This window comes from Protopterus annectens, chromosome 2.part1 (assembly GCF_019279795.1).
Source record: "Protopterus annectens isolate FY-2018-M chromosome 2.part1, PAN1.0, whole genome shotgun sequence".
Classification (NCBI taxonomy): Eukaryota; Metazoa; Chordata; order Ceratodontiformes; family Protopteridae; genus Protopterus; species Protopterus annectens.
In genome coordinates this window covers 1,702,285,652-1,702,310,973 of record NC_056729.1, presented here as the reverse complement: position 1 = coordinate 1,702,310,973, position 25,322 = coordinate 1,702,285,652, and the positions used below count along the sequence as shown (strand labels likewise).

Here is a 25,322-nt window from a genome sequence, read left to right as displayed (position 1 = left end):
GAACTCTCTTCTATAGGTCTCTCTCAATCCTCCCTTAAGTGGTTCTTTAGTTATCTATCTGTAAGTCAACAAGCAGTCAAATGACAACAAGGTCTCTATCTTCCAGTTACTATATGTGTCCCTCAGGGCTCCATACTAGGACCCCCCCCCTTTTTATAAACAAGCTTCATACTGCCATACAGCAAGCAAAATACAGTGCAATTTGCAGATGATTCAACTTTAATATGCATTGTCCCCACAATATCCACACTACACGAAATCACCCAAATTTCTTTCTCTTCAATCAAAACCTGTCTGTCAAATTCAAACCTTCTCCTTAATCCAAATAAAACAAAAACTGATGCTCTTCACCGCAAAACATTATCTCAATCAAAAATGATCTTCCTTGTTTACATCAGAAAACAATACTAAAATTGAGGTATTACCACAGACTATATTACTGTACATTGTAACAGATGGCAATCTTAAATTTGATCAATATATTCTTCAGCCAATTAAAAGGACCCACCAGAAAATTGGTTCTCTTTACAGGGCAATTATGCTTGCTGTTTCATGAGAAATGTAACTTATTTTTCTGAGAACTTTCAGAACTTCACTTTTTAATATAAATGTACTGTGGTGGAGCTCTTCTCCCAGGCCTTTGCTGAAAATGGGCTCTGCCCAGTCAAACTTTCCTGGTCAACAACGTCAAATAAACACATTTCAAGAATGAGTGGCTATAGTATTGCCAAGACAAAAGGCATCAGTAGCCACATATACCTCAGCACTGTGTTCCAATAACGCATTTAGCACAAACAGGATGTTGTAGTGAACAAATGACTAAACAGAAGTCAGGCTAAATCTCCCCAGAACCTTAAGTCACACTAGAAGCATTCCAAGACAGTCAATGGCATGTGGGGCATTGCAAGTGAATTAGAGCTGCCATTCCCTGAGGCTTCTTGGTGGTTTCTTTATTGCAAGTGCAAGACTGGCTACACTTACTGCACTCTCTACATTCAAACTAGGAACCCTCAGTATGTTCACAAAGCCAGGCAGATAAGATTACAATTTGTTATTGGTGAAAGCAACAGCTGAATGCCTGTTGGCCAGAAGTGACATGCAAAGGATTCTGTTATCTGAAGCCGTCAAAGGGAACTTATGCTGTGGCAGGGAGTATGTTTTAAGGTGCAATATTAAATAAATTTTGTCACTAGGACTAGCCGATTGCGATATTTGTATTTACATGCTTAACAATAGCAAATTACTTAAAAGTTAAATAAAAGCATGAATTGTCTGGCATAAGGTTAGTTTATTTACAACTATAAAATGTTTTAACAGCAATCAGTGGTGAAATACGAAGTGCACCATGCATAGAGATTATTACTATGTAAAAAATAAACTGTGGTATTAATAAAGTGTTTGCATTACTTAAAAAAAAAATATCATCCTTCCAATTTTCAATATGTCAACTATATGAATATATATGCATGTGACATGAAATGTGCATTACAATGGGAATTTCTTTTGTTATACCGCTTTCCACCATAGAAGCTCCTATGCCCATGAGGTCAATCCTTACTATTAATGCTAATATTTTTTAGATCTGTACCTTGTAAAACAGCTGCATTTTACATAGCTGCTGTGCAGTAGTAATTGCAGTGTCAGTGGCATGACAGGTAACACATACGCCTTTGGTGCAGAAGGCTGTAAGTTCCAATTCCACACCAAGTAAATGGATTGCTGACACTGTAGTGCAGCTTAAGGAGGGTGCTACACTCCTATGCTTGTCATACTTTGAAAGATTTTTTTTTCCTCTGTTTTTTGCTCCGACTGCCTTTTCCCGCCTAAAAAGCGAGTTTCTAATTGATCTGTGCTTGAAAAAGTTTTAATTGTATTGCCTTCCTGCTTTTTTTACAGTTTTGCACTTGTTATATATCATTCTAAGTTGTTTTTGTATTGTATAACTGTTGTAGGCTGCACACTAAAGTGTGCTAGCTTGTTTATAGCATTTACAGTGTTTTCTGTGTGTTTTTCTGCTGTTTCCTGAAAAAAACAAACAAAAAAAATATTCTCTTTTCCCGCCTTTGCTGAACTAGATTAGTCCAGATTTCAGGCTTGCTGAATTCCGGACTGTGGTATAGGTTCCTGTGTTGCCCATATCCTTACTTGGATAGGAGGAAGCTTCTCTGTTCACCAGTGAGAGTGGGGAGCTTTGAGCAGCCTATCTGTCCCTGGAGGAGTGGTCTCAGCTCAGAAACTAGTAGCTTATTGGCCGTTTTGGGTCAATTCCTCTCTCTTTCAGTTTCCCTGCTTTAAAACCCGCACTTGCGCAGTTTTGCACTAGTATACAACTCAGCACAGCTCCTCGTGGTGTCCTGCAGAGTGATACAGGCAACAGAAAGACCTAAGAGAGACTTTTCCAGATTTAAGTATTTTTTCTCTGTTTTTTGCTCAGACTGCCTTTTCCCGCCTAAAATGCGAGTTTCTAACTGATCTGTGCTTGAAGTTTTAATTGTATTGCCTTCCTGCTTTTTTTTTACAGTTTTGCACTTGTTACATATCATTCCAAGTCATTTTTGTATTGTATAACACTAAAGTGTGCTAGCCTGTTTATAGCATTTACAGCATTTTCTGTGTGTTTTTCTGCTGTTTCCTGAAAAAAACAAAAAAATTATCTTTTCCCACCTTTGCTGAACTAGATTAGTCCAAATTTCAGGCTTGCTGAATTCCAGACTGTGATATAGGTTCCTGTGTTGTCCATATCCTTACTTGGATAGGAGGAAGCTTCTCTGTTCACCAGTGAGAGTGGGGAGCTTTGAGCAGCCTATCTGTCCCTGGAGGAGAGGTCTCAGCCCAAAAACTAGTAGCTTATTGGCCGTTTTGGGTCAATTCCTATCTCTTTCAGTTTCCCTGCTTTACAACCCGCATTTGTGCTGTTTTGCGCGATTTTGCACAAAGAGCAGCATCGGGCAGCACCGCTTATACAGGTTTAAACTATTCCTGGCTCCACAAAGTCTACTCTTCACTTTTTCCCTTAGAACTGTTCTAACTCTCAAAGTAAGCACTCTATTTTCATTCTAAAGCCCTGCACTTGCTCTTATAAGTAATCTTACAAGTAAACACTAAAAAACTAATGTACTACATCCTCTCATACTCTTTATAAGTACTAGGCTCCCTATTGGTCCATTCTGATCAGTCAAAAATCAGTTCCTTATACTTCTCTGGCATGTCCTAAAGTCAGTTTCAGGTTTACTCTCCAGTCCAGCTAGTGAATCTGGGAATCTTGAGGCAATGTTACAATTGCCTTATGTACACAGACCACCCTCTCCTCCTCCCAACAAGCTCAAATATATGCAGCTAAACTGGAAGCTGAGCTCTCTCAACCCAGGACTGGCACAGTCAGGAGGAGAAGGAAACCACACACACCACAAATCCAGTCTCACATAGACCTATCGTATCAGCAAACCAAACACATAAACACACAAAAACATACTCGGAGGCTCTAAATAAAAATCTGCCAAAGCAGCAGAGATCTCCAAAGCAGACATCCAAGCAACCGCTACCCCACAACAATACCCACATATCACATAATTCACAAAGTCAGTGTGCCACACAGTCAAAGCCCTTAAGGCTATAAACACACCTAATACACTTGCAATAGATGACTCTATTGTCAGACACACTGACGTCCCACTCACCAGACTGAACAAGGAGAAGGTCACTGTAAGCTGCCTGTCGGGTGCCAGGATCCGCCACATAACACAAGCACTCAGGTCTCTCCAAAGCAAGTACAAATATGACTCCATCATTGTCCATGCTGGTGTGAATAACCTGAGACGTACCTCCCTGCACTATATGAAAAGAGACATAAGAGGAGCTCTCTGATCATGTAGCCCAGGCCAGTATGACCCTGACCTTGAGTAGCATCTTGCCCTCGCCAAGAATGATGCCACAGTATAAAGACAAAATGATCAATTTTAACAATTGGCTAAAGTATTGGTGTCATTCAAAGGGGATCCAGTGTCCGTCAGCCTGGGAAGACATGCTCGACAAGTCACGTTGCTTCGCTAGGGACGGCTTGCACCTGTCACCTCTGGGCTTTCGAATACTGGCTAAGGCTCTTGCCATCACCATATTGCCTTTTTTAGGCAAGGCTCAAAAGACAAACCCACCTCCATAGACAACACAAGAAAAAAAAAAACTAAGGGTAATGCTGCTCAATGCCAGAAGTCTAAATCTAAAGATGCACACACTCTAGGCTCTCCTCACTATGGAGAATATCGATATCTGTGCAGTAACAGAAACCTGGTTCAAGGCTCCCGAGAGCACCCCAGCACTACTAGGTTATACCTCATACCATGCTTTTTGGCCCCAAAACTCGGACAGAATCACAAAAGGAGGGGGTGTATCCATATTCATCAAAGATACCCACACCTCCAGGTTAGTGGCACTGCACGAAGCATTGGAGACCATCCATGTGCAACTAACAGTGGGCAAAACTGCTTTTCAGTTTGTAGCCTGCTACAGACCACCATCCCAAACTCAGGAACCACACTCGGCATTCCTGAGAAGACTGGAGAATATGAAGGTCTCTCCAAATACCATAATATTGGGTGACTTCAACTACACAAACATTGACTGGGAAAACTACTCAAGCCCCAACACCCTAGCCCAACGGTTCCTAGAATTTATAAACTTAAATGCTATGGAACAACTGGTCACCACTCCCACAAGAGGGGACAACATATTGGACCTGGTCATCACCAACATGGGGACTCTATGTTCCACACCAGAGGTAACCCCCTCATTGGTAAGATCAGACCATAAATTAATCTCACTGGACATCCATATCCTGTCCCCACTCCCAGCCAAGGAAACCACGGTGAAAAGTTTCTCAAAAGCAAACTTCAAAACCGAGGTGGAATCCTTCAAAGCCCCTAGGCCAGTGGAAAATACTGCCCAAACCGCAGAATCCTTTACAAATGCATTCTATGGACACCTACAGGAATGCATGGATCGTGCTATCCCAAATAAAACCAAGACTCACTCCTCCAAAGGCAGGAGACCTGTCTGGTGGACCCCGGCCATAAATAAGCTATACAACAGAAGGAGGAAGCTACTACATGATACAGCAAAATTCCAAAAAGGGAAGGCATCTCTGATCAGTACTAACAAGCAACTATGATCCCTCATAAATCATCCAAGGCCAGCTTCGAAAGAAAAATTTCACAAGACACTAAAGATAATCACAAGGCTTTCTTTAGTTATGTCAGGAATCTGGGTGGCAACTCCCAGATATGCTCTGAGTTAGTGCAAAATGACAAAAAATACACTGAACCCACAGACATTGCCAACATCCTGGCAGACAGGTTCAGTGCAAACTTCTCCCCCCTTCCCCCCTAAAACAGCAAATGTCCATCCCAACAGAATGTAGCCTCCCTGACATCACAGATGCACATCCCAACAGAATGTAGCCTCCCTGACATCACAGATGCACAGGTGAAAGCTGCCCTCTCAAAAGCAAAAAACACAGCATCAATGGGACCAGATGGTGTCCCGGGCTGCGTCTTACATGAGCTCCAAGAAAAACTGAACCCTCACATAAAGTCACTGTTCAGTCTCAGCCTTACTGCAGGATATGTACCCAAAGAATGGCATACAGCAACAGTGGTCCCACTCCACAAAGGTGGTGCTGCAACGGACCCCGGTAACTATTGCTCCATAAGCCTGACTAGTCTGGTCTGCAAAGCTATGGAGCGTATCATCATGGAACTCATAAACAAAGACATTGGGAACCTCCAGACACTGGATCCTAGCCAATTCGGCTTTGTTAAGGGCAGATCTTGCCTCTTAAACCTAGTTGACTTCTTTGAAACAGTTACTAAGGCCATAGATTAAGGGAAGGTAGTCCACACAGCCTACCTGGACCTCGCAAAAGCCTTCGACACAATACCCCACTTGGGCATCATAAATAAGCTCACCAGCTTAAATATCAACCCCTATGTCACAAGATGGGTTGCAAACTGGCTCAGGGATAGAACCCACATGGTCAGAATTGCAGGTGCCATGTCATACTCAAAACCAGTTACAAGTGGCGTCCCACAAGGCTCAGTCCTGGGACCTCTTTTGTTCGGTATATACTTCTCTGAGGTACAGGCTAACATGGGAGGACTATGGCTGACCAAGTTCGCAGAGGACTGCAAACCATAATCGACTCCCTGGCTGACACAAGCATCCTCCAAAAAGGACTCACATAGACGGATACCTGGTGCCACAGCCACGGCCTCAAGCTAAATGCCAAAAAGTGCATAGTCATCCCCTTTGGGGAAAAACAAAATGCCCACAAATTACCACATAGGTGGTAATCCATTAAGTACGGAAGAAGTAATTAGGGATTTGTGGACCCAAGTAGATAGTAATCTCTCCTTTGACAATCACGTTGCCAAAGTGGTTAGAAAGACCTTCTATATAGCCCACCTTATCACAAAAGGGTTCACATCTACATCAAGAGAGGTCATTGTGCCCCTCTACTCATCACTCATCAGGTCCATAATTGAATACAATGCCCCCTTTGGGATGTACCTTACCCGACACCTGCAACAACTGGAGAGACCCCAAAAGTACCTCACCAAGAGGATCAAGGGCCTCAAACAGATGCCCTATGCAGTTCAGCTAAAGAAACTCCAGCTCTACTCAGTTGCTTACCGCCTACTCAGAGGCGACCTATGCCTGACGTATAAAGCCATGTCCAACCCAGAATTAATGGACATGCTCCACCTCAGGAAATCCAAATTCCTTAGAGCTACATGCTCCAGGGACTTAAACCTCAGCACGGCAATAAATAGGACATGCTGGAGTGACAGATTCATATCCCATAGGCTCCCCTCACTCTGGAACAGGATCCCAATCCATATTAGGCAGAGCCCCTCACTGACCCTTATTAAGAGAAATCTTGACGAGTGGATGGGGGATCGTAAGTTTACACCTGGGATCTCTTCTATGTCCTTGCTAGACAGAGGCACAGTAAATTAACTTTAAAAGGGCTATCTTCTGTGACCCTAACTAATCTAAAAGGGAGGCGAAAGCCAAACACACTCGGGCTAGGCTTGTAAATGCCCCAGGGCAGATAGCCTAGTATCAACCTATGAACCTAAGAGATGTAAAACCGAGATCCCATCTGCTTGACTTGGTGATCTCTCAGGTGGATGTAAAAGGATCCCATGGCACATATTAAAAATAGTAGAGGAAGTTCCCCGAGCCCTGGCCGAATTTCTTTTAACAGTGGCAGCATCACCTTGGATCTCCCCTGAAAACAGACACTAACCTAATGGGATTAACCTGGTAAACAAAGGATAAATACATACATACATACATACATAAATAAATAATATTCTGAAATTTGTTCTTGCATTTATTCACATTTTGTTGTCTATTAATCATGCTTATATTCTAGTGTATGTTTTAGGCTTATACTCGTAACAATGACTATATTCTGATATCTGTTTTATTTCTTGCATTCCCCTAAGTGGCCGAAGTTACCACCAAAGAGGGTCCACAGACCAGTTCACTTACCTACTTAACAAAAGAAAATAAATACAGAAATGTACACAAACTTAAAAAAAAATACCACAGCGGCTTTTCCATGTAGCACATTAAACCATTTATTCAGTGATCTAAACCAGATAAAATTTTCTTTCCGAGTGCAGTTCAAGAAAACAGTCTGTCTTTTTTGAAGTGGACTAAAGTTGGTCCACATCTCAGAGCTGAACTTCAGAGTGAGCATTTTCATGACTCAGCAAATTCTAGTCATGAAGGCCCCTGCATGTTTAACAATTCACCTTTGATGTTAAATGTTAGACAACAGACAACATCGCTGGCATTGCATCTAGAAGAATCAGGTGGGATACAGATGTACGCAAAACTGAGAGTTAACAGTACTGAAGTCAAAAAGCACATGCAAGTCGTGCTGCATGGATTTTAGATGCTGTAAAAGAGAAACACAGCATGTCAGTGAGTCCTAATAAATTGTCGTCACTTTCCTTCTCTCTTCAATTACTCGCCACATCTGCATTTTTGCAGCCTTGTGGAAGGACTTCTGAGCTGTTTATATGTGGATACAGCCATGGTATAGTAAGAAATGTGCGACTTGTGAGCTCCGCCTCTGTGGAGCCTTACTTTGTTGCAAACACTACAGGCATTGATATATACTAGTTTTAAATCCCTTACAGACTTTTGAACAGAAGTTCTGAGAGCCAGAGAGTACTATACTGTCCAGTCCAGATCCAGTACAGGGATGGAAATTACGACATTTTAAATACAGATGTTCTCCTCAAGAGAATCCATGAGTTCTCCTCAAGCAATCAATACTAACTTTTTTGTATTTCTTCCCCAAGTTATTCTGAAAAAAAAATTGACGTAACTTAGAAATAACTTCGATAAGGAAACACTGAAACATGCATGCAACAAAGAGTATGGATCTCGTCTTTAAAAATGTAACAAAAGACAAGACAGTTGCTGTGGCCTAAAGAGAGATAAAACTGGACACTGAATCTTCACACACAGTACAGGCAATGTAAAGGTTAAAATGAAGACAGCCTGTGACAGAGGAGACCCATGACATTTAAAAGAGCACATTATTAGTTTTGGTTAAAGATAATGACAGAAGTGAGGAAGCTAAGGAGGGAGGCGGCTGGGACAAGTGGAAAAGATACTGTCCACGTCTTAACAGCAGCTTATCCTAAGGTTTCCTATGAATTTCTACTAATGTTTTGTTTTTGCTCACTAAAATTTGAAGAGAGAAAAGGAACCTTAAAAATCAGACAGTTCAAACAACTGTTAAGATACCTTCATTACATCCAGAATATTTTGTTTCATTTATTCATTTATTTGTTATCCAGGTAAATGAGCTACTCTCATTAACACTTTTTAGCCACAACCTGGGCCAAAAGGGTAATAGTAAATGTAATATAAATGAAAACGTCAGAGAATCCAGTCATCCAGCATGTTTCTTGGGAGGAGGGAGTAAACTGCAGAAGACAGACGGACTCAGGGAAAAAGTGGTAACTCTATAGAGTGGCAGAACAGCAGATTGAGCTGTGTGTATGTAACCACTGATTCACAATGCTGCCCATATAACATATACTGTAAAATAATAAAGGCTGTCCGCAAAGTGGACTTTTAATTAATAAGTTACATACAATAATACTATGAATTCATACAATTTTCCAAACTTCACACACTGAAGGTTGATATATTGTTTCTTTTATAATTTCTACCTTTGAGCTATTCTCATCTATAGCCAATTGCTGTGAAACTTTAGATAATAAAATAGATCATGCTTAGGCCAATATTTACATTTCTCATTTTCATAAACTGTATTGTTCAAAGTAGGAATGCTATATTTTATCTGACCAGTGCTAGCTTCTCCCCCTGAGTTGGGATATGAACAATTTTCCATACCATAGTAACATATTTCCATGCCAATAACATCCACAGGAAAGGAAAGAATAACACAAATAACAAAAGGCATTAATATAATCACACTTTCTAAATCAACAGATCAGAAAAAGGTGGACTTGAAATCAGAAGTTGCTTAATAAAACGTACTCAAGAGATGGGGGTTGGTATAATCGTTAAGGTATTTACCTCACAGGCACAAGGTAGAAGGTTTGATTCTTTCCCTTGGTCACTGTATGATTATTGGCTAGACATACAATCGTCTGTAGATTTATTTCCTAGTATTTACCTACAATCCTCAGAGGGATAGGACTGCAAGAACGTTTTACTACAGCAGATCATCACTAACAGGTAGCTTCAGTCATGAAAAACACCAACAGTGTTGTTTTCTGGTGTATAAAATGCTCTATATAGAACAACTTCAATGTAAATTTGATAAAAGAAGACGAGAATATTTTATGAGGCAAGAGATTTTATTATTAGCCAAGATTTTCTTATCCAAGTTATCTACTAAGAAATTTCAAAAATTTAGCAGGGATGTTCTTTCAAGAGCTCTTAAATGATCATTAATAACAGGCATCTCTATTTGAACCTCCATTGCCTAACTGTGTGACTCTGAGCAAGTCAATTAACCAGACAGCGCTCCCAGGCTCAGTCTGCAAAAGGTCCATAGACATCAGCGATCTAACATGAAAGCAAGTGCAAATAAATAAAAATAAAATAAAGTGCAAGTACTGTTTTTGAATTCTGATCAACAGTGTGAGATTATTTTATAGCAATGCTGCAGGAGACACTTTTGGAAAGAAACAAGCATGTCAATTTGACAAGATTTCAGCATGGATGTTCAGCAGAATATCAGGGACAAAAGAAAAAAGTGAGTAAAATGTCTTTCAGCTTTTCCCGGTTAGAGGTCGCTACAGCAGAGCACCGGTCTGCAGACTGATTGGTAGCGAAGTTTTTACAGTGTCGAGTTGCCAGCCCTGCGCCCAACCTTCATAGAAGGCACATCCACACCTACCTGCATGTCTTTAATGCTCACTCAGCTGCAATGAGGACATGCAGACTGCTTATGCTAATTGCTGGAGGAGTTCCAATAGTGACAGAAGAGGGGGGGGGTAGTTATGGCAGATTTGTGATAGTCAGGGGCTACTGGCAAGGGAGGATGATTACACTGGCATGTATTTATATTCCACCAAAACCTACCGTTACAGAGCTTAAGTAAATTTTGAGAGAGGCAATGCGCTTTCAGCAAGGAATATTACTTACAGGTGGGAACTAGAACTTGATTTGCAATAGTGAGGATGTATCAGTGGGACCTAGAAGGAAAAAATATAACAAAAGTGGGAAGATTTCTGAAGGAATTTATGAAAATATTTGGTATAGAAGACGTGAATTCAGCAGTAAGAACTCTGACAGAATTTATATATCATTCTTCATTGAACACTAATTGGGTTAGAGTAAACAGAAATTATATTTCACAGGAACACGTACATTTAACTGAAAGCACTGACACATCCAATAAATCTTTCAGATCCTGTACTGATAAAAACTAAGAAAAAATGCAATGTAATGAAGTAAAAATGTGACATGGGCGCTTTCCCACCTACCTGTTAAGAAGGCAGGAAGTTAAGGAATGGGTAGTGGAAATTATTCAACAGTTATTAGTTACAACTCCAGAGCACAAAAACATTTAGCAGAATGACTTGGGCAACAGAAAGCAGAAAGGGCTGCACCAATCTTAAGGAGCCTATAACAAGAAAAGTGATCAGAAACACTGTATAGATATTAGAGATATTTCAGAAATTTTATGAAATTTTGTATAAAGCAGAGAAATGTGGAAATCTAGAAAGAGCACAAATGGAAATATTTAGGAAATATTTAATTATGCCGAGATTAGATGAAGATGAGGTTTAACAACTAAAAGTTAAGACAGGTGGAGATGAGCTAAAATTATCATGCATAACCAATCTTCAAGAAAGACTCCAGGAAAAGATAGCACTCCTATGGAAGCTAGGAGGGAATAGAGTGATACAGAGCTGGAAGATCTTGTTTAACAGTTGTTTATCTTAAAAGGAGGGGAAACACTAACATCTTGGAAGGAAACTGTGGTGAATGTATTACCTGAGGACAGTAAAGACTCATTAGACCCAGCTTCATATAGGCCCATTTCAATTTTAAAACACGATTATAAAGTGTTTATGTCTATACTAGGAAAAGAATGGCAAAGGTCTTGCCAAAAGTGATAGATATGGACCAATGCGGTTTTGTGGGCTGGAGGCAAATATATGACAACAATAACAGAACAGTGATAATCCAGACAAAAGCAAAATGTAAGAAAATGCCACTGCTGTCGGTGGGTCTTAATGCAGAGAAAGCATTCAACAGAGTAAGCCGAGATTTTAGGGCAATGGAAGCGTTTGGATTCCCTGATAAAATAAGATTAATTAGGAGAATATTTCAAGAAGCAGAGACAAGAATTAAAGTGGGTAGGTTCCACTCTGATAAACTGTGTTTGAACAGAGGAACCAGGCATGGGTTCCCTCTTCCCCTTTATAACTTGATTTACATTTAAAGCCATTATTAAAAAAAAGAAAAAAAAAACGGGACTCAGAAATGTAAGGATATAATTTGTATGGTAATCAAGACAAGTTGGGTTTATTTGCAGATGGCATTATTTTGTATCTGAACATCAAGTCTTTCTAGGTTATAAAATTACTGAAGATAAATCAAAGGCTATAGTCACAAATGATGTACCCATACATGAATTGGTTCATCAATATGGGGAGTATGGGTTTAAAAGGTTTCTGTTATGGCAGAAAATGTTTTTATTCCCTTTAATTTTATATATGAGTCAGACATTTTTTTTTATCAACCAGAAGGAGAAGTTGTGGACAATAATTAATAAACAGTTGAAAGAATTTATCTGGATAGGGGAAAGGCAAAAGGTAAGTGGGTAAGTTGATAATTCCAATAAAACAAGGTAGTTTAGAATTACCTGATTTTAAGGGGTATTTTATAGCTACACAGTTAAGGCTCAAATACATAACACATGCAGCAAGTTATTATTCAAAATGAGAAGGGATGATGATGAAGCAGGGGGATGTGCAAGAAATAAGAGAGAGAGTAGAATTTTGGATGCAGATCCTTAAGGAGGATAAACAACAACCATGTGGAATACCAGATTTATAAAGTAGCAGAAAGTATTCTAAGAACTAAGCAATGCAAGAATGAAGGAGAAAGGCGATTCTGCTAACAGGGATGACTGTAAGTAGTATAAAGAAAACAGGCAAGAGGCAGCTGGAATTTACTGGAGAAAAAAAAGAGACAAAGGCACCATGAGTAAATAACTAGACAGGAAAAGGTAATGGAGTGGAATGAGGCCAACAAAACGTTTGGACTGCAGGCTAGAGACTGCACAGGCAAGAGGCAGCTGGAATTTACTGGAGAAAAAAAAGAGACAAAGGCACCATGAGTAAATAACTAGACAGGAAAAGGTAATGGAGTGGAATGAGGCCAACAAAACGTTTGGACTGCAGGCTAGAGACTGCCTTTCCTACGAGGGATTGATATCAGAGTATAGGCAAAGAGAAAAGGATTGGGGAATCATAAATGAAAGACCTGCTCTGGTGGAGTTTTTAGTAGAATCTAGAACAGAAACTGCTATTAAAAAGGGATAATTAGTACAGTATATAAAATACTGCATGATAACTATACGAATCAGAGGAGGTTCAAAAAGATTGGGAAAAAAGAGACTGGAAAAGCAATTTACAAGAGAACAATGGGAGGACAAATGTATGGTTTCCACATATACAATCCAGAAGGTTTGGGATCTTTGCTTGGACAGGTTTCTACAGGTATTTTTATACCCCAAGCACACTTCAATGAATTTTTCCAAGGGTAGACAGCAAATGTTGGAGGTGTGATAGGAAAGAAAGAGTGTTTTGGGAGTGTAATGAGTTGACAGATTTTAGAAATCCCCTACAAAGTACTCTCTCAGAAATATTGGGTGAGCAAATGGCTATAATAAAGGAAATTATTTTTTTTTAGTTGAGACACAGGATATGAATTGCTTAGACACATCAAGGCCGTAAAAGGTTCACTTCTGTTCACTGCAGAAAAAGCAGTTACTTGAAAATGAAAATCAAAGCCTAAACCAACTGTATTTGAAGTACTGAATATTATAAAAGAGATTAATAAGTGGAACAGGGATTTTTAGAAACAGGAAGGAGCAAATTACATAGAAATAAATGAATACTGTGGGAACAATACATTCAGAATTACATTCAGGAGGAGGAGTAAGGTTTAAGGAAAGGTAGGAATTAAGCAATTTATGTAATGCTGGACTGATGACAGTTACAAAGAAAGAAAAGATGTGATATATAATGTATGTAAATGGAAAATGTCAATATGGTTTGTTTTCTTTTCTGTGTATGTTTGCCTATGTCTTAAGTGATAATTTAATAAAGGTGCTTAAATACATACCATAATTATTTCGGGGGGCACAGAGTCCTCATACGCATACATAGTGCTCCCAGTTGCACTCCCATATTCTCAGAATGGGTTTCAGCCTATTGGTGGCAAACACAATGTTTATGAGTAAGCTTAAATTGTTCCAAAGGACTTTACTGCTGGGTTCAACTTTGAAGTATTTTATTTTCTTCTTTGTCCTACAACAGTGACATTTTTGAGTTTTTATGAAGACCAGCTACTGTTTATGTAATTTCCAGCTGTAGAGATGAGGAAAAGAACAGTACCAGTTAGGGACCATATTAGTACAAATAAACCTCTAGTGTGCAAAATGAAAAAGCTCACAATAACTAGAAGAACAGTAGTAATGTAATATTGTTTATTATACTACTAGTTACACCTACTTACTAGTAGTCTCAACCACATCAAGGTGAATTATTCGGAAAACATAGTAAAGCATTAATACTACCTAAACGGTGGAACAGCAGTACTCAAAATGCACAAGCTGTATAACAATCTAGACTTATTTTGACAGTGTAGGGTACACAGTCCGTAAGAATATTACACGACTATGTGAGCACAAACTGCTGTACATTAGGATATTTACAGCAGAATCCTAAACGCTATTTTCTAAATCACAAAAATATCAGAGGAACCCTTAAAACATCCATTAATCAGAAAGGCAGCAGCTATTCATACAGATGTAGTTCTAAGAGAGTTAAGCCAATTTTTAAAATGCATGCTGTCCTTTATTTCATTTCTTTTCACCCTGCTGTTTTAAACTTGCAATGATGACTAGTTCCAGCTTTATACTACTACAGCATACGTAAACTGAGAAAGATGGGGGTGTTAAGGGAAGCGTATTGCTTCTGCCTTTTATTTGCAGAAATATAATTTGGCACAGGGCACAGAACTAGATCAGTAGTACAAAAAAGAGAGGTGGAGAAGCACACTGAAAAGAAGGATTGGTCATGACAACGCATCATTATCCAAATGACAATTAATGCATTCCTTCCGAACACTTTGCATACGTATCAGAGCAACATCTGCCAGCATTTCAGAATATTTCCAAGTCTGTTTCATTTACTATGCAGTTTTTATGCCTATACTTCACCTGTATGAGTGGTCTTATGACACATTCAATGGGGGGGGGGGGGCTAGCATTGTATTAGGGCAGTGCAAGTAGTTATGTTGTATGTCATGAGAAAATAAGGTACCAGATATGAACATTAAAAGTTTTCTGTTTTGGCAAAGGCGTATATGATAATATCACCCTGTTCTGAGGATTCCAGGGCATGGGCCTTCTTATTTTTTCCTATTTATGAATAAATTCTAGGAATGTGGTTTTACTTACAAAATCACACTGTTTAATCCTCAATAACTTACTAGCTGGTGTAATGGAATGCAAGACACTTTTCCTTGTTCTCTGGTTAGCTTTGACTACTTATAAATAAAATTCCTTTTGACTGCTCAGAAGGAAGTTATATGTTGGAGGTCATAGTATAAAACTAATTATTGCTTCAAGACCTTACAATGACAGAAAATAAAGGTACTAGTCCAACATTCTAATTAATGAAACATCAAATAAGAATACAACAAAAATAAATTTGTGCCACAGCACATTTTAATGTATAAGCACAGGGAAATGTTCATTTTTCTATTAAATGTCCTTATTAACTTATTTATTATTATCTTATAAACTACTTTATCTGCTAAATGACTTGCATTAAAAAAAGCATTACCTTTTCATGGTAGAGCTGGATTAGCTAGATTTAAGGCCAGTTCTGCTGGCCCTAAATGCCATGAAGAAAATGCTTCTGGGGCTTTTCCTCAATCAGACAAGTTCAGGGTGTGGTACTTGGTACCCAAACAAGAGAGGAGATACAAGGTTACTCCCTGTGCAGGAAGATGCTACTCATCTGGCATTGAGCCCCAGGAAACAATAATACATTTGTCAGTCAATAACACTTCCTCAAGTGATCAAGCTGGTAGATGCATTGAGGTACTCTTTCAGCCTTCTCCTGGAACTGCGGATTCAGAGGCTCTGCCTGATCAGGGTCTTCCAGAAGGGTAGCACAAAAGAGATGGGACTTATTTTCTACATAGGAGAAGTATGCCCCCCTTTCTTCGGCTCAGTTCACGTAGTGGGGATGCATTCTCTCTCTTTTCCCTTGCTCTTTCTCTCACATACAGGTTTGTTATGCACATTCCTGCTATTCCCAAATATTACACATTTCACTGCAAAGCTCATGAAAGGAAGACTAAAACTTATTCTTGTTGTCCACTGGTAGCTAAGATGGACATGACTTCAGGTTCCAAAATTCCTGGTAATACAGGAAACTTTTCTGGTCCAAGCCAGTAATACCCCAACCACAGAGGATGGCATAATTACAAAGTCTGTCTCTCGCTATAGACCCATGATCTCATCGCATATGAAAGCTAGGATCTCAGAGGTCAAATGCTAATAGGATACCTTCCATTTGGTAGACCTATGCCTCCAAATGGAAACAGTCTGACTGAAATCATGCTCTGTGTCATAGGCTCATAGTTCATACTAGGCTAACTACTACCAGGGTCTTTACAAGCCTAGCCATGTAGCCCAACCCAGTTGTATCCCAGAGTTCCTTGGACTCCTACATGGTGGGGTACGTTAGTAAACTGGTAACTAAGGACTATCTGGGGAGGTATGTTAGTTGGAGATTCATTTACTTACTGTTGACCTCTGTCCATCAGAGACATGGGGGCCAGACCAGGGGTGAAGTTGCAATTTCCCATCCGATGATCAGGGTTTCTTTTGAATAGGGTCAGGGCTGAACTCTACTTAGTGGGGATGGGGAGTTTATTCCATAGCATGGGGATCCTTTTGAGACACATATTGGTTCCTCCAGCAGGTTCTATTTATGTTACAGACAAAATTAATGTCCTTGGATTTAGTGTTTCTGGTGCTAGTTGTCTTCCAGATGTGCAAAGGATCCACCAGAGCTGGATCTGAGGATACCCTATACGCTACACATAGATCACCTCTCAGTAAACTGTATGAGACAGTATGCAGAGACAAGACCTTAAGGCAATCTGTGAAGGGTAGTGCATTCATATCCTGGATTTTCCTGGTGAGAAACCTTTGAGGGCATTACAACTGTTGCAAATGCCTGGTTAGATACATGCCAAAGGGGACACTGTTCTCAATGATGGGTCTGTTAAGGGCTGGGTAGAGTGGTACTACTACTTCCTTGGACCTAGATGCCATATCCTTGCTTATAAAAGTTACTCATATCAGTCTGTTTGCAGGCATTCTTGATGCATCATGGATACCTGTATAACACTTGCCTCAGTTATTCTATAGTCAGGGTGCATGTGTCAACTGTCTGAGCATATCATGACCTTGTCTTGGACTGGCTTGTGATCTAGCAGCAGTTACCTAAGCAGTCCTAGGAGGGTAGCCTCCTCTTCCTCCTTTGATGGACCACTCTGAACATCATGGCAGATTGTGTTGCCCATCTACTGTTTGAGCCCATTCTCTCTGTGGCACTAAATATGTTTCTTGGAAAATGCTGTTTCTAGTAGTCATCACCTCTGCACACAGAATCCTAGTGCTTCCTGCCCTTATAAATAGGGAACCACATCTGGTGTTAAATAAAGACAGGGTGTCTCTCGGAATAAACCCACATTTTCCTCTAAAGGTGGCTTTGAAATTGTACCCAATCCAGTTAATTAATCTCAGTACTTTCTTTGCATCAGAAGCAGCTATGGAAGATAGAGCTTATATGTCACCTGATCAAGGTCCATAAACTTAGGAAGAAAGACTATTTTTTTCATGTCCTTTGCAGCAAATAGGGAAAGTTTTATTTTTGCCAAGCAGACATTTTCCAAATAAAGTGGAGACTGATTTTTTTTTTTTCTTTGCCATCTAGCAGCTAACCAACCACTGTCAAATGCGACAGTCAAAGTTCACTCCAGTAACAGAAGAAGCCACTCTCATTGTTTGTTTAATGAATGTCTTCACCGCCATCAACTGCATCATGGCCACTTGATCTTTGATGCACACTTTTGTCAAGTACTACTGTCTCAACCACAGCTTGGGGAGTGACTGGATTCAGAAATTAATACCCCAAAGCATCAATCTAAGCTCTGTGCATTTGTTTCTCAGACTCCCCTACATCCTGGTAGAAACTGCAGCACTGAATGTTTTGGGTCTGGTGCCATATTTGCCATTTATTTGAGAGGCAAACACCAATGTGAGTTGTAACCTAGAGCTTTAACAAAAATTTACTAATACACTGACTGTATATCGATTGGTAATAACGTATAATGAATTAGCATGCCTACTCCTATACAAACTGATCTCATGTTAAATCAGGGACATTGAGGACAAAACATATTAAAGTGCACAGACCCTTCTGCAAGTATAAGTGCAAACAGGAGTGCATTGCTTCTAGTTAAGATTATGATGTCTTAACTGGAAAAAAGTATTGGATTTATTCATTACTGTTTTCATCATCTCATTACCTACTTTATCTTAATCAGCACTGAAATAAAGTTGATAATTGCTGAATGAATTCATGAGTAAGGCACACCCTAATTAATTCCTCATCTTAAACAGAAGCAGGACCTGCACAGACATTCCATGTAAGGCAAAGGTACACATTTTTTTTCTTTTGTTGTAATTACAGTGACTTATATGAGGAAGTATGATTATCAATGACAGCAGCAAGTTAAAATACATTACTGTTTCTACTACAGCAATCAAGGGAGGGGATCATGGCAGTGAACGCCAGCAAAGTCAAATATATTACTGTTGTCATTATAATGATTATGGTGGGGGCTGTGGCAGTAAATGACAGCAGCAAATTAAATGCAATGTGACTGCCTTTATAGCAATCAGGGTGGAGGAGTAGCAGTGAATGACAGCAGCAAACTCAAATATTACTGTGGCTATTGTTTATTTCACTTTTTTTCATAATCACAGAGGTGATAACAAGAAGCAGCCACAGCATCTTTTAATCACTTCTACAAACAGATTTTATGTTTGGAGATATTTTGTTTTCCTTCGCAGGAAGTTTTATTGACAAAAACGCCAGATTTTTTTCTTAACTTGCCATATATCCAAAGTACAACTCAATCCATACCTCTCAACTGGTCCAGATTCAGATTTTTGGCTCAAATTTTTGGTCAGTTCCTCATAAAATTTGTGGATTTCGGGCAAACCAGTGAGGACTGAAGATACTAAATAATGACAGACATTTGAGTTTCAGACATCATATCCTTCAGAATATGCATACTGGTGCAAAAACTGTTACTCTAGCAACTTTCTAAGTTTATAAGAGCAATATTTAAAATCTGTTTCTATTTTTGTGCCTTTGACCCCCCCCCCCATCATTTTGGCTTTGCCCACATTTCTTGCACTAAAATGTTGAGGTGTATAACTCAACCACATTTTTTAAGGTCAGTTTTTTGGCAAAATGTTTCACTTGTATAATAAATTTAAATGCTCCTTCTAAATTATTTTTTTCTCTGTTCATTGCAAGGCCATAAATAAGGGAGGCCGCCTGACAGCAAGAGGTTCTCCGGTTCGATTCTCAGCTGGGGTGCCTTCTGTGTGGAGTCTGCATGTTCTCCCTGTGGTTGCATGAGTTTCTTCCGGGTGTTTCGGTTTCCTCCAACATCCCAAAGACATGCTGTAGGTGGATTGGACACCCTAAATTGGACCTAGGTGTAAGTGCATGCATGTGTGTGCCTTCTGTGGAAGGTTGGGTGCCGGGCTGGCAACTTGACACTGTAAAAATCCACTGTCAATTATGGGCAGACAGGTGATCCGCTGTGGTGACCCCTAACCGGGAAAAGCCAAATGAAGAAGAATTGTAAGGCCATTAATAGAAAAGATGTGCAATGTCATCTTTACTAAACTGTAGAACACGTAAGAATAAGTGAATTTACTTATTGTATAAAACCTGTTTTCTATACACGAGATTGTCTGTATCTGACCTACTCCCATTTATGAACTGAATGGCTGTCATTTCTACTATTATTCTAACTGTACATTTGTACCAAAGTTGTGTCTGAAAACAGTCATTGGAGCAGTATACCCACATTGTCAACAAAGTAAAAATAAAAGTGAGGCTGTTTTGGGCCAATTTCTAGCTCTTTCAAGTCCGCCTGTATAAAACCCGCTGTAGCGTGGCATTGCGTGATTTTGTGCATAGCGCGGCATCGAGCAGCGCCGCTTATTTGGGTTTGAGCCTTGGAACTGATCTAGTTCTCATAATAAACACCCTATTCCTACGCAAAAGCCTAGCACTTGCTCACTAAAGCAATTACATAAGTCAGCACTAAAAAATTAAAAGCACTACACCCTCACAAACTCCCCTTGAGTAACTTGTTCCCCATTGGCCCTTTTTTTCAATTATAAAGGAATTCCCAATACTATTCTAACATGTCCAAAGGTCAGTTGTCAGTCTCCTCTCCGGTCCAGCTGGTGAACCTGGGAATCTTGAGGCAATGTTACAACTGCCTAATGTACACAGACAACCCTCTCCTCCTCCCAACAAATTCCAACACATGTGAGAGATGCAACCATATAGCCAAACTGGAGGCTAAGCTCTCTCTCAACTCAGTACTGGCGTAACCAGTCAGGAGGAGAAGGAAACCACACTCACTACAATTCCAGTCTCACATAGACCTACCACGACAGCAAACCAAACACATAAACACACAAAAACATACTTGGAGGCTCTAAATAAAAATCTGCCTAAGCAGCAGAGACCTCCAAAGCAGACACCCAAGCAACCGCTACCCCAAAACAAAACACGTGCAACACATAGCTCACAAAGCCAGTGTGCCGAACAGTCACAGCCCTTAAGGCTAAACAACACACCTGATACACTTGTAATAGGTGACTATCATCAGGCACACTGACGTCCCGCTCACCAGGCTGAACAAGGAGAAGGTCACAGTGAGCTGCCTATCGGGCGCTAGGATCCACCACATAACACAAGCACTCAGGTCACTCCAAGGCAAGTACAAATATGACTCAGTCATTGCCCATGCTGGTGTGAATGACCTGAGACGTACCTCCCTGGACTACATGGAAAGAGACAGAGGAGCTCTCTGAGCATGTAGCCCAGGCCGGTATGACCCTGACCTTGAGTAGCATCTTACCCTCACCAAGAATAATGCCACAGTATGAAGACAAGATTATCAATTTCAACAATTGGCTTAAGTATTGGTGTCATTCAAAGGGGATCCAATGCCTGTCAGCCTGGGATGACATGCTCGACAAGCCACGATGCTTCGCTAGGGACGGCTTGCACCGGTCACCCCTGGGCTTTCGGATATTGGCAAAGGCTCTTGCTACCCCCATAGTGCCTTTTTTAGGCAAGGCTCAAAAGACAAACCCACCTCCATAGGTATCAAAAGGGATAAGAAACTAAGAGTAATGCTACTCAACGCCAGAAGTCTAAACCTCAAGATGCACGCACTCTAAACTCTCCTTAGCATGGAGAACATCGATATCTGTGCAGTAACAGAAACCTGGTTCAAGGCTCTCGAGAGCACCCCAGCACTACCAGTTTATACCTCATACCATGCTTTTCGGCTCCAAAACTTGGGCCGAACCACAAAAGGAGGGGGAGTAACAATATTCGTCAAAGATACCCACACCTCCAGGTTGGTGGCACAGCACGAAGCATCAGAGACTATCCATGTGCAACTAACAGTGGGTAAAACTGCCTTCCAGTTTATAGCCTGCCACAGACCACCCTCCCAAACCCAGGAACCCCACTCGGCCTTCCTGAAAACACTGGAAAATATGAAGGTCTCTCCAAACACCATTATATTGGGTGACTTCAACTACCCAAACATAGACTGGGAGCATTACTCTAGCTCCAACATCCTAGCCCAAAGGTTCGTAGAATTTATAAACTCAAATGCTATGGAACAACTTGTTACCACTCCCACAAGAGGGGAAAACATACTGGACCTGATCATCACCAACATGGGGACTCTATACTCCAGACCAAAAGTATATCCCTCACTGGTAAGATCAGACCATAAACTAATCTCACTGGATATTCACATCCCGACCCCACCGCATGCCCAGAAAACCACAGTGAAAAACTTCTCTAAAGCAAATTTCACACTCCTCAAAACCGAGGTGGAATCCTTCAAAGCCCCCGGGTCTGTGGATAATGCGGCCCAGACCACAAAATCCTTTATAAACGCATTCTATGAACACCATCAGGAATGCATGGATCATGCAATCCAAAACAAAACCAAGACCCAATCCTCCAAAGGCAGACGTCCTGTCTGGTGGACCCCAGCCATAAACAAACTATACAATAGAAGGAGGAAGCTACTACATGTCAGAGCAAAATCCCAAAAGGGGAAGGCATCTCTGATCAGTATTAGCAAAAAACTACGGGCACTCATAAAATCGTCTAAGGCCAGCTTCGAGAGAAAAATTGCACAGGACACTAAGGATAATCACAAGGCTTTCTTTAGTTATGTTAGGAACCTGGGCGGGAATTCCCAGATATGCTCAGAATTAGTCCAAAATGACAAAAAATACACTGAACCCACAGACATGGCCAACATCCTAGCTGACAGGTTCAGCGCAAACTTCTCCCCCCTCCCCACCAAAAGGGCTAATATCTATCCCAGCAGAGTGCTGCCCCCCTGACATCTCAGATGCTCAGGTAAGAGCTGCCCTCTCCAAAGCAAGAAACACAGCATCAATGGGACCAGACGGTGTCCCGGGCTGCGTCCTACATGAACTCCAAGAAGAGCTAAACCCAAACCTAAAACTACTGTTCAATCTCAGCCTTACTACAGGATATGTACCCAAAGAGTGGCGTACAGCAACAGTGGTCCCTCTCCACAAAGGTGGTGCCTCAACAGATCCTGAAAACTATCGCCCCATAAGCCTGACTAGCTTGGTCTGCAAAGCTATGGAAAGGATCATCAAGGACTTTATAAATAAAGATATTGGGGACCTACAGACACTGGATCCTACCCAGTTCGGCTTTGTTAAGGGCAGATTCTGCCTCTTAAACCTGGTCGATTTCTTTGAAACAGTCACCAAGGCCATTGACAAGGGGAAGGTGGTCCACACAGCCTACCTGGACTTCGCAAAAGCCTTCGATACAATACCCCACCTCGGGCATTATAGATAAGCTCACCAGCTTAAATATAAACCCCTATGTCACTAGATGGGTTGCAAACTGGCTCAAGGACAGAACCCACATGGTTAGAATAGCTGGAGCCATGTCAGACTCCAAACCAGTTACAAGTGGCGTCCCACAAGGCTCAGTCTTGGGACCTCTCTTGTTCGGTATATATTTCTCGGAGGTACAGGCCAACATGGAAGGACTGTGGCTGACCAAGTTCGCAGATGACTGCAAACTGGGCGCCATAATAGACTCTCCAGCCGACACAAGTATCCTCCAAAAGGGCCTCATAGAAACAGACAACTGGTGCCAGAGCCATGGCCTCAAGCTAAACGCCAAAAAGTGTATTGTCATCCCCTTTGGCAAAAACAAAGTGCCCAGAAATTACCACATAGGTGGTAATCCATTAAGTACAGAAGAAGTAATTAGGGACCTGGGGACCCAAGTTGATAGCAATCTCTCATTTGACAACCACGTGGCCAAAGTGGTTAGAAAAACATTTTATATAGCCCACCTAATCATGAAGGGATTCACATCTAGATCAGGGGAGGTCATCGTGCCTCTTTACTCATCCCTCATCAAGTCCATAATTGAGTACAATGCCCCTTTTGGGATGTACTTTACCAGACACCTGCAGCAACTGGAAAGACCCCAAAAGTACCTCACCAAGAGGATCAAGGGGCTCAAACAGATGCCGTATGCTGCCCGGTTAAAGAAACTCCAGCTCTACTCAGTGGCATACCGCCTGCTCAGAGGCGATCTGTGCCTGACGTATAAAGCCATGTCCAACCCGGAATTAATGGACATGCTGCACCTCAGAAAATCCAAATCCCATCGAGCTACGTGCTCGAGGGACTTAAACCTCAGCACTGAAATAAATAGGACATGCTGGAGGGACAGATTCATAACCCAGAGGCTCCCTTCACTCTGGAATAAAATCCCAGTCCAGGTTAGGCAGAGTCCCTCATTGACTCTCTTCAAGCGGAATCTTGATGAGTGGATGGGAGATTGTAGGTTTACCCCGGGTATCACTTCTGTGTCACTGTATCAGGGCAGATAGCCTAGTATGAACCTATGAACCTATGAATAAGCTGTACAATGTAAGGATGAAAATTCAACATCAGTACTACTTATGCATTAAAGTTACAAGAATGTGTATGAAACGCCCAATACTTAAATGTCTTCTGCCAATATCACCACACACAGAAATGCGGCCTGATATCCATTTCCTTCTTGAAAGTTGGCTGACAAGACTGCAGTGACACATCCTTCCAGCAAGTGGCGCTACTTTGGCTATAAGGTTAGGTCTCAGTGTCAGAGTCAAAATAGTATACATTCATAGGTTCATAGTAGACAACTAGGGTAATAGCTCAAGAGCCTTTACAAGCTTAGCCAATTTCACCCAGATTTTACCCAATTTCCTATCCCTAGGGGAAAGATAACAAGGTTCAGGAAGCAGAGTTTTGACTATTTTTACAGACTGCCTCAGTCCATAAGGGACATGGGAGTCACCCCAGGAGTGAATTTGTGATTTCCCATCCATTGGTCTAGATTGTGCTTGAAGATGGTCAGGGAAGGGCTCTGCTTCACATGAATAGGAAGTCTATCCCAGCAGATGGGCAATCTCTGGGACACATATTTGTTTCACCAGCATGATATATTCATGTCACAGATCAGGTTTAGATCTTTGGAGCGGGTAACCCTCATGCAGTTAGTTTTGTCAATATGCAACATTTCCATCAGGGCTGGGTCAGATACTGCCTTTCTAGGGCAGGCACAGATCACCTCTCAGTAATCGGTGGGAAACTGAATACAGTGATAAGGCTTTTAATCGATTTGCATATGACATGTTGGTTATACCCTATATTTTTTTGGTGAGAAACCTCTAAGGACGCTCCAGCTGTTGTAGGTGCCTGGTGAGGTACATGCCAAAGGGTGCATTGCACTTCATGAGGGCCGAGTACAGTGGTACGATGACATCCTTAGGTCTCGATGACATTACAATGACAGCCTTAGATATGGATGTTATGTGGTGGACTGATTTATACATAAATAACAGCTATTATGCAAAAAAAAAAAAAAAAAAAATTATATACCTAAAATTAATAAAAATATTCTACTCACCACAAACCCATGATCATTCATATTCAGAATCAAATTCTGGCCCATCACTGCCAGTCCAATCAAAGCAATATCCGCTCTGAGAAGAAAAAGGAATAATTAGTAACAATTTCCATCTTACATGTCACACATATGATG

At 40.8% G+C, this 25,322-nt stretch overlaps 1 protein-coding gene across 1 annotated transcript in view; it reads right to left on the bottom strand.

Annotated features, from left to right (window-relative positions):
- Positions 1-25,322, bottom strand: part of PGD (phosphogluconate dehydrogenase) — a 282,202-nt gene that overhangs the window by 202,842 nt on the left and 54,038 nt on the right. Inside the window, exon 2 of the mRNA XM_044063148.1 lies at positions 25,188-25,263. Within this exon, the coding sequence (XP_043919083.1) occupies positions 25,188-25,263 (76 nt within the window). The remainder of the gene's footprint in view (positions 1-25,187; positions 25,264-25,322) is intronic.